The sequence below is a fragment of the Sesamum indicum genome, linkage group LG2 (genome assembly GCF_000512975.1).
Source record: "Sesamum indicum cultivar Zhongzhi No. 13 linkage group LG2, S_indicum_v1.0, whole genome shotgun sequence".
NCBI lineage: Eukaryota > Viridiplantae > Streptophyta > Magnoliopsida > Lamiales > Pedaliaceae > Sesamum > Sesamum indicum.
Genome location: NC_026146.1, coordinates 7,274,603 through 7,286,008, shown reverse-complemented (window position 1 = coordinate 7,286,008; position 11,406 = coordinate 7,274,603). Strand labels below are relative to the sequence as shown.

General features: G+C 30.5%; 1 protein-coding gene across 1 annotated transcript; it reads left to right on the top strand.

The window, feature by feature from the left end:
- Positions 4,046-6,333, top strand: LOC105155526 (cyclin-D3-3). The gene is made up of 4 exons (XM_011071418.2): positions 4,046-4,748; positions 4,878-5,079; positions 5,519-5,649; positions 5,741-6,333. The coding sequence occupies exons 1-4, from the start codon at positions 4,248-4,250 to the stop codon at positions 5,981-5,983; spliced, it is 1,077 nt and encodes a 358-aa protein (XP_011069720.1). The 5' UTR covers positions 4,046-4,247; the 3' UTR covers positions 5,984-6,333.

Here is an 11,406-nt window from a genome sequence, read left to right as displayed (position 1 = left end):
AACTAAAAATAATGATGTACAAATTAATGTTGATTACATGTGGTTAAAAATTAAATTTTGACCGTGATAGATAGTATTAATTTGTCAAAACTTTTAAATCGAACCCCATAGTATATGGGATGTTATTCTACTTAAATACTAGGTGTTGATTGAATATAATTATTGTGTCGATGATTAGTATATAGTTGGGTAAATATAAATTTCATTAAGTAAAAGTACAATAGTAATAGCTGCAATAGTGGTTAATTAAATATAAATAATTAATATTGATGATTGTAAACAATTATTTAAAAAAAAATAATAGTTCATCTTTTTCTTAAAAAAAAAAATCTAAATTTTGACCGTAATAAATAATATTAATTTGCTATAACTTTTAAGTCATAATAATTTATAATGAGAAATCATTTTTTTTTTCTGCTATGAAACTTGACTCGAACTAAAAATATCATAATTTTTCATGAATAAATGAAAATTTTATGATATTTAGTACGGAGTAGTGTCTCTTAAGATGGTTACAAATAATGCTCCATTTATCATGAAAATAATAAACTAAACATTTAATTAATTCGGACAAAAGTTAAAAAATTTAAAGATGTGTATTTCATAATTAAATACTTTTGCCAATAATGGTACTAGTGAAATTAATAGGGGACAAATCTCTCTCAAGTTGTCATTGTTACAGAAATTTTAATTCGATTGAAATTAATTATATACTAAGTATTTTTTATTTATTATAATATTAACCTATAATTATAGTAAAGTAATTAATTACGTAATAAATATATGGAATATAATTTATTTAGTATGATTAAATCTAATTTGAATAAAGAAAATCAACATGCTTCTCCATATTTCTCTATTGCATATGAATATTTATTTATTTTTTGTTATAATATGCTAATTGTGGCATTATTTAATATGTTTAAAAATAAATTCAATATATCGATAATTTAAATTGAATAATAAATTCAAACGAGAAAAAAAAAGAAACTATATATTATAGAAATGGACATATACTAAATCTTGGTCAGACTCGAACTCACCGTTTTTAGTTATTGTATCATATTTAAATGGCTTAGAAAAATGTTATTTCTTAGAATATTAAAGTAAATGTGTAGTGTGTTATTCAATTTTAATAATAATTATGTTTTTATTTTAATTATATTTACATAAACTTAATTTTGGAAGTTTAGTCCAAAATGGGCACAATATTCAAAACATTCTTATTTAAATTGAATTTAACCATATCAAATGAGTTCATTACAAATACTTTAATTCAAATTATTAGATAATTAACTATTTTTAAAATTATATGATAATTATGATACATATTCAGAGAGTGTTTGGAAAAATCTTTGTTTTTGAATAAGTAATTTTTCTGAAAAAACGTTGGAGGTTGTATCAAAATAAAAGTCTATAGTATTTATAAAACAAAATAAAAAGCAACAAAAAGCTAAAGGAGTACTGTTTGGGGAAATAAGTTTAATTAGTTAAAAACTATTTTATCCCCATATATTAAAAAGATACTATTTATCCCCGTATATTGAATAGATACTATTTTAATTTAATATTTGTACTTGGATTTTTGTTAATAATAATTATTTTTTTTTCAAAAATTATAAAATTTTATTTTAATTAGGATATCTCATATTTAATCTTTCAAAAATATTCGTCATTTATTATTAAAATATTAAATATTATTAAAAAAATATATTTTTAATTCAGTATTTCTCTTACTGAATAGTGTAATTGTTAATTCATACACAATAAACAAACTTGTATGACTGCAGAAAAATATAAATTTTTTGTTAATTACTCATACAATTTTAATTTATATCTTTCTATAATATTAGAATAATATCATATAATATAAAAATAAAATATTAAATATGTATAAATTTTATCAGTGTTAAATTATTCAAATTATTATTATTATTTTTCACCAAAAACTACCCAGGTAGGGTAGGGGGATTTTTGGGGGTTCCCTCCCATCTCAATATATAAATATAAGATGGAGAAGTACAACACATTTTTTAAATTAAAAAATGGGGAGTACTACTCTCTTTTCAAAAATATCAAGTTCTAAACAAAGCTAATAATAAAAAAAAAGAAAATAAATTACAAATTAAGATGGTTTTCAAACAAGTCTTGGTAAAATCTGCATCATCATGAAGTCCAAAATAGTCCTAAAGAAAGACCAACTACATCTTGGACCAGCCCAAATTTGTAGCCGAAAGCTCGCAAGCCAAAAAAAGCAGCCTGAATTATGCAATACTTACACAAAAATTGTTGGTGCAAGGTCAAAAGCGCCTTTTGATCCACCAAATGCTACTCATCATAATCATTATCTTGAGGAGGGGGCTTGGAACGAGACCTCAATGCACTTTGAATTTGCATTTTACAGAAGGTGTTTTGTCTATTACATGGTGAACCGTCTCTCCTATTGTAACGAGAAGTCACTGCATCATCATCTTCATCATCAAAGGAGGAGTTTTTCTTATGTTTTTCATGATGAGTGCATCTTTAAAAAGAATTTTTTGGATGCATTTTTCCTCTACTTCATCAACAACAGGGGAACTCATAATGGAGTATGCTTCATACAAGGGGCCTTCTTCCTCCATATTAACCGAAGGATTCGTGTTCTCAAACCTATTTTCACCACACAAACCCTTTTCATTTCCATGCACCTTCTCAAGTGGGCAGTTATCTTCGTTATTCTCATTTACATTTTTCTTTTTCATGTCCTCTTGCATATAAATAGCTTCTATCTCAAAGCCTTCTTCCTCATTATTTAGTCCATCTTCCTCACCACCTTTATCCCCACGATATAATCATATTCTTCCATCTCATTCTTGAGAATCAAATTTTGTTCATTAATTGGTTGAGTAACATCATCAATCCCAATTGATTAATTTGATTGGAATTCTCAATAACAATGTTCATTTTTTTTGTCTCCTCAAACAAAAAATAGGTACTAGCTTCATGCGTCCCACTAAATTCCATATAACTTTTACCAAGCAACTCACAAGCATCAGGATCTATACAATATTCCTCTAGAGTTGGTTGAGGGATACTTACATTTTTTTCGAGATTACTCCCGGTCGCAGGCTCTTTATGTTTCTTGTGGACCATTTCTTTTTCCCACTCTGATTTCCAACATCAATTTTTGCCCATTTTTTCTTATCAATACAATCTTTTTCTTCATGACCCAAGTGTTGACAAATGCAACAATAGTGAGGGCAATTCTCATAGATAATTTGTTGTAGAATAGTGTTCTGGCCAACTCCCACATACACCTCACTGACTTTAGGTTTCAACACATCAAGAGTGAGGCTAGGTTTAGAGATGTCCGCACTCCGCAGTAGGCATATTTTTAAATAATAATTTTATTTTATAAATTATAATTATACATATTTACAATTCAAGATTTTGTTAAAATCTTTCTTTCCCCCAAAAACATATCTTTCAAGTTCCAGCTCATGTCCAAAGTTACATATGATTAAAAACCTCCAAAATATCCAAATTGATCTTCATGTCAACTTTTTCACCCAAAACTCAATATTTTGACCTTCAAAGATTAATTTTCATCAATTTTGAAATTTAAAGAACTTAATAAAAAGAGAGTATAATTATAAAACTAAAATTAATATTAAGTAACGTGACTAAAAGAATAATTTTTCATATAAATATTATATGTACAAAACTTATTTTATCTTTTGTATTGAAAAAAACTTGGTACACAACATTTAAATTCATTTTCATCCCTTACTTTTAGATTAACGAGACAACCATTTCTAACTTTTTAATTCACTTCAAATTAGTCATTTCCACGAATTTCTGATATTAATTGTTGACCAAATTATGTGAATTTTCATAAATGTGAAATTAAATAAAAAATTTATTAGAAATTACAACGAAAGATTAAATACACACTTGTCGGGCAATTCATCACACATTCTCATGAAATGATCCACAAATCTAATTCGTTACAAGAGTTTTAGCCCTCTAAATACAAATGCATTATGCAAAGTTAAAGAGCCCTCGCACTCACACTCACAAGAAGCCCATAAAGCAAAAAACCATCCATAAAAGTACATCTCACGGCCTCTCTTTCTTCAGCCATTTTCTTCCCACTCTCTTCCTCTCTCTCTCTTTCATTTAGATGGCTGAAAAACCATCTCTGGGCCTCTCTATCTCTCTTGAGTTAGAATGAATGCGAGCCCTGTAACTCTTCTTCTCAGAAGAAGATGGCTTCGAACCCTAATCTTCCATTCTTGTTAGATGCTTTGTTTTGCGAGGAAGAGCAGTGGGACGACGGAGATATCACTGAAACCACTGAAAACTGTTTGATAGGAGTTGAAGGAGAAGGGGATAACAGCTTTTTACACCATAGCTTAAGCCCTGAACCTTTCCTGGAGTTGCTGGGGCAGGAGGAGTTTTGGGGTGATGAAGAGTTGAGTTCTTTGTTGAGTAAAGAGCAGGAAAATGAACTGTACGGTGGGCTTGAGGAGACCCCATCTTTGGCTATGGCCAGGGGTGAGGCTGTTGAATGGATGCTTAAGGTCATTGGGTACTATTCTTTTTCTGCTCTCACTGCGGTTCTTGCAGTTAACTATTTGGATAGGTTCCTCTACAGCTTTCAGTCTCACAGAGAGAAGCCATGGATGATTCAGCTAGCTGCTGTGGCTTGTCTTTCTTTGGCTGCAAAAGTTGAGGAAACTGAAGTCCCTCTTCTCTTAGACCTCCAAGTATGTCATATAAATAAATAAATAAAACAAAGAAAAAAAAACCTAATCTTGATGTCTCCTTTCATTTGCAATTGCATTTTTTCCCTTGATATGGTTTGATTTTACTGAGATGGGGTTGTTGATGTTTAGGTGGAGGAGTCAAAGTATGTTTTTGAGCCCAAAACCATTCAAAGAATGGAAATTTTGGTTCTATCCACACTTGAATGGAAGATGAACCCTGTCACCCCACTTTCATTTCTTGATTACATTGCAAGAAGGGTAGAGTTGCAGAGCCATCTCTGCCGGGAATTTCTCAGGAAATGCGAGTGTCTGATTCTGTCCCTTATCTCTGGTACACATTTACATACTTGTCACAATGCACATTCTGTAGCTTGGCCGTAAACAAGTATTGTTCGAGCTTGTTTGAATTGTTATCGAGTTTGAAAATTTGTAATTGAGTTTGATTTGATTAATAATCAAATCGAGCTCCAACAAGCTTTAGTTGATTGGACACCGGTTCATTATTTTTTTTATTATAAAAATTATAAAATTCATATTTTTTTTAATATATTAACAACTTTATGTCGGGTCATGGACAGAATAGCCCATCGGGCAATTATCAAATTTGATTAATTTGATGTTTTTAGATATATTTATTATTATTTTTGGTAATCGAATCGACCTCAAACAAGCTTCAAACAATCCAATTTGGTTATTTTTCAGCCCTATCTCTAGTTTTTCTTATGTGGGCATCTGTGTATATTTACCTTACTTTCTTTCATCAAACACAGATTGTAGATTCACAGGCTTTCAGCCTTCTGCACTGGCCACAGCCACAATGCTGTATGTGATAAGCAGTTTAGAGCCCTGCACTGGGTTGGATCATCAAGACCAACTAGTAGCCATTCTTGGAACCGACAAGGTATATAGGTTTACACATGTACAGGTTCTTGTTTCTCTTTCTCTCATACACTTGTGCAAATACTCAACAGATGGGCTGTGAAATGAAACAGGACAAAGTGTTGGATTGCTGTATGCTAATACAAGAAGTGGCCACAACTGTTGATTTCCACTCCAGCAACAAAAGAAAGTTTGGATCTTTTCTGGCTGCCGGCAGCAGCCCAAAAGGGGTGGTGGATGTTTCATTCAGCTCTGATAGCTCCAATGATTCATGGGCAGTGACCTCAGTTGCTTCAGTTTCCTCCTCCCCCTCCAAGAAAACCAAGTCTCAGAGTCCAAACCATGAAGTTTCCTGAGTTCTTATTAAAACCCCTCATCTCCATTTTTAGTTTATCCTCGGACTAGACATCAACAACATATATATATATATATATATATGTTCAAATAATATTGTATTAATTAATCTACCTGTAAATGCCTACCATCTCTGCATACAATCCAAACCCCCCTTCATAGGAAGAGGACTACAACAAGAAGCAGAGATGGTTGGCATTTTTATCCGGATGACGCCCAAGATTCAAGAACTTGAACATAGAAATCTTGCAGAGTAATTTTTAATAATTTGATTAAAAATCTTTTGTGAATATTGTCAGAGTTTATTTATGTACGTTTATGAAATGAGAAAATTGCCATTTTGGTACTATAATATAAGCGGTCTTGCAAGTTCGGTATCATGCTTTTTAAATAGTCCATTTTGATTCTGTATTTTAAAGAAATTCGCACTTTAAGTGCCTTATTCTCACTTTAGCCCCTAAACTTTGAACTAATATCCATTTTGATACTTTTTTGTTTTCACGGTTATAAATAGTACCAGTTCATCGATCAAGCTTAATATGCTTTTCAAAATTAAATTAATCCTCCATCAATTCATATTTTGGTTTGAGAAATTTCATGAAAAAAATTCTTTTCCAATAGTTCGAGAATTTGAAAATATTCCTTGTTTTTTTTATTGTAATTCGAACTTTTGTTTGGTTCCATACTTTGAAAAATCTTCCATGTTAGGTATTAGAGTATCTACAAATAATCTACACATATTTTTTCAACAAATCTAGACTCTGATATTATTTTGAAGAGACGAGACTAAATTTGCAAGAAAATAAAATTTAAAGAACTAAAAATCATATTATCAAAAGATAACGTAAGATTTAAATTGTCAATCCAAAAATTAAGACACTAAAATTACAACTTTCGTAAACTACGGTATCAAACTATGTATTTTCGTCCATAATACTGAATTAGACTATTCTAGAAAATACGGTACAAAACGCGTATGCTAAGGTATCTTATCTCTCTATGAAATATTCTGTCTGTAGCACTCAACTGGAGGGAGGTTTTGTTCTTACATTAAGATTTTCAGACTGCTGAGTGTTTTTTCACGCACAGCGAAAGGGACGGGTGGCTGTGTCTGTGTGCCTGAATATCAAACTGGGAAAGTGTTGGATTTGTTTGCATGTGAGGGGAGGAACAATTTGTCGGCCATTCCAGAAAACAGATGTGTTTGGGGCTTGACCTCGTTGGAAGAGCTATTCTCTGTCAGTCTCAGAATTGTGTTTATTTATTTATTTTTTTTGGAAAAATTGCACTTATAATTCTATATGATAAATGTTGTAGTATTTTTAATTTTATTGTTTATAAACTCAACACGTTTGATTTTATAGGATTAAAAAGTTATAGCATTTTTGGTCCCATAAAATAAAGATTATGACATATGTGATCCCATATAAGATAAAAAATTACAGTATTTTTTGTCCGAAAATGCTATAATTTTTTATGTGTAGAATTAATGTGCTAAGTCTCTAAATTGTGGGATTAAACGTGCAGCACCCTCTATAGTGTAGATCAAAAAGTGCAATTCCTTTTTTATTCTTTCGCTTTTGTTTGAACAACTGAATATGATTCAAACTTATAATTAATAGAGGGTAAATACAGTTTGCAGTGTACTATTAATGTATACCTATATCGCATTAGCTCTCCAGCGTAAGAAAAGTAATAAAAAATTTTCTATCAAAATAATTTAGTATTAACAGAATAAAAATGTCCTTTATATTTACATTCTAAATATTTATTTTTAGGGAAATATATTTACTACAATATTTCCCCACAAATACTTGTTTTGAACTTTTATTTGTAAAAAAAAATTAATTATTATAATATAAATTATATAATGTGGAAATATTTTCAATATATGCAACTATATTTACATAATTGTTTATTTAAAAATATAGATAAATATGTATTGAATCGTGATGTAACTATAATTTTGTAAAAATGAAATTTGTATGATAGTTAAAGTTATATATTTATATTCTATATATTACATGAACAGATATCTCGAAATATATCATATCATTATTAAAAAAATTATAAAATCCTATAAATTAGTGTATATAAAAGGAATATTTTATGGATGTAAAGTTCATTTATCGCTAATTAATATTAATTATTTTGATATTTCAGTTTGGAATAAATAAGGGTGAGAAATTTGGGTAGATTGAATAAGGGCATTGTTACTTGTGGTCTTCTGCTGGTGTCACACCATTAATGTATAATCGACATGTGATTTTTTTTTAAAATTATAAGATATAATTAAATTAAATAATATTAAAATTATGCTTATTCAATATACATATAGGTGTAATATAAATGTATAACATTTAAATGCATAGAGAAAATTTCATCGAAATAGATTTGGTCCCGTTACATTTGTTATAATTAAAATGATAAATTATATAGACAAGTTCGATTTAATTCAATAAACACTCTCTATTTTTTTAATATTACAAGTACCGTTGATACTGTAATTGTAATTGTAGTTCTATTTTATTATTAAAATAATTTTAATCCCCCATGTTCGACGATTTATAGTTACAAGTTTGCACACATTTGATTCTGGCTGTCAAGTCTTCGTCATTGTAATAGACCTGAGTCGTATGTGTGCCTGAAAATGAGAGCAAATAGGGTGGAATCTGGTGCCAAAACGAGAGCTTCTCTAAATGAAATTTCCCCCCATTTTGGACATAAAAAAATGTCGGGTTAAATACAATTTACTCCCATGTATTAATAGAAAAGCGTGGAAAAGTCCCTGTGAAAAAATAAAGTGATATTTATTCCCTTGTTAGTTGCACTTTATTTTTTCACAGGAATTTTTTTGTAATTTTTTATTAACACAGGGAGGTAAGTTATATTTTACCCAAAAATGCCAACACCTCGCTTACTGCCTCTTTTCCTGAATCGAGTTGGGTGAAGAAGAAAGAAATTCCTCTTGAATATCACATTCGAGAAACGAAAGAAGAAACAAATAAATATGAATTTGAGTTTCTGATAATAGCTCTAGTGTTGAAAGAAATGGTATGAGTTACAAGAAATCGAACAAATTTTGGGTGGATTTGGGATTTTTGGATTGCAAATTTGGGAATTAGGGTTTGAGACGAGACATTGCAAAAAGAATAATTTTTTGCCACATTATAAATTATCGTAACTTAAAAATAATGGTAAATTCATGCAAACACTTAAATTTTAACCACGGTTAAATGTTTGTCATGGATTTAAAGCTATGGTTAAAAAATATTCGCCATGATTTTAACTATGGCTAATACTTTAGTCTCACTGTAGAATCGACTAAAGGTGGTTGGAGACTCATATTTAGTTTGTATATGCCATGATTATTTTTTTTTTACCTTAATAATTAACTATTATAAAAAAAATCATATGTTTTGTAATGAAACAGAATTGAAATTTTTTAGAGCTGCATATTGAAAGAATGGCTGAATAATTGCCTTGCAACCCACGTCCGCCCTTTTCTACCTTCACGCACGGCTAATATGATCTTTTTTTCTTTAGATTTGATCGAAATTTTACGGCAGGGATCAAATATGTGCAAAATTGATAACTTGAGGAAACAAAATCTTTTTAATGATAAAAATAAAACTATTTCCGTAAGCGATCATAAAAACCTTATGACGGAGCGATTAGAAGATATTGTAGGGGGCTAGCGCAGCTGAACCGAATAAAGCCAAAAAACTACTGTAAATCGCTGTAAGGACAAGACGGCTATGATTGCTATATAGTAGGCATGAACTAAAAGCTGTAGCCCAACCTATCAAGGCGCTCCACAACTCCTAGCTTTGGACAAAAAAATGTTATTTTTCCCTCATCAAAATGGTAGTTGTCCTATTTTATCAAAATTAGTTATAATTGAACGGTGCATGTCAAATACGTTAAAAAAAAAAAAAAGAAATTATGACCTGATAATATGCTTCCTTCATTTTGAAGCTGTAAATTGTATTTCTTTTAATTTCAAATTATATTATAAATTTTACTTCATTTAATATATACAAAATATGTAAATAAAAACCATATAATTTATTTTATTTAATTTTTTTGTACACATAATATATTTATATATACATATTAAATACAAATATTCAAAATCGAACATCGCCTCTACGCCCAATAGTGGTGTGCCTAAAGGCAATCCACAACATGGATTGCGTCTCATGTGCTTTCTTAACCACTAATAAAACTTATATATATATACACATATAGAGAGAGAGAGAGAGGGAGAGATAGAATCATGATGACTTGCTTAATTGCCTTTATTCTTACATTATTAACTATGTAAGCTGCTCAGATTATCGAGTCAGTTTAATAATTGTTTCTTTGATATAAAAGCAGCGTGAATGTCGGCCCAATATATGCGTAACGTGTATACATACACAATCATATATATTTGTGATGATAAAAATCATAAAGTGTGAGTTCATTTCCGTCCATTTTGACTGCAATATGGTATTGTTGTGTATTTGAATTTGGGGTAGTTTCTTTTTTCTTTTCGGCGTAGAATTTGGTGTAGTTTAAGTATTTAAATTTGTATAAGGAAAGCTTCAAATTACTTATGTCAGGAATTTATCGTCAAAGTGATGAGCTCAAATAATCAGATCGTAATCAAATTATTATAGAAATAATAGTGGGTTACAGAAATTCTTAATACAGAACAATGTTACAATAGAAAAATTACAAGAATAATATTACATTTACAGAAAAGAAACAGATGTAACAAAAAGTAAATAAGAATGAAATAAAATAGGTTTAGGGAGCCAGATTCGGGATAAGCACACAGCCACTCAGGCCGGATACTACACACGGTTGCTATACCCAACTCAAAACAACAAAGACTCCAACAACTCAAGCCACAAAAGGCTCCAACTACACAAGCCACCAAAGGCTCCAAGTACTCAAGCCCCAAAGACTTCAATCACCAAAGGCCAAATGCTTATTATAGGTGCATTGCTCCTGCTACTTCAGATCATTCTCCGCTATTGTTGCAAGGGAGCTCCCGACTTAATTATGTAAGTCCTTTCCAATTTGAAAATTACTTGGCATCATCTCCTCAGTTTTTGGATGCTGTTAAGTCCGTGTGGATGCATGATATTGAGGGTACTTGTATGTATGCGGTTACTAGAAAGTTACGTGCTCTTAATCCTATTTTTAGGTCAATGCGACAATAGAAAGGGGATCTTTCTCTCAATGTACAGCAGGCCAAGGAATTCCTCGCCACAGCTCAGGAACTACTTGGTCACGACAAACATGATGAGATATTGTTGTTATTGGAGCATTGTTGTAGAATTGTGCTCATGAAAACTGTGAAATTAGAACAAACCATTCTTCGGCAACGGGCTAAAATGCAATGGTTGAAGGAGGGTGACTAATGCTCGAGGAT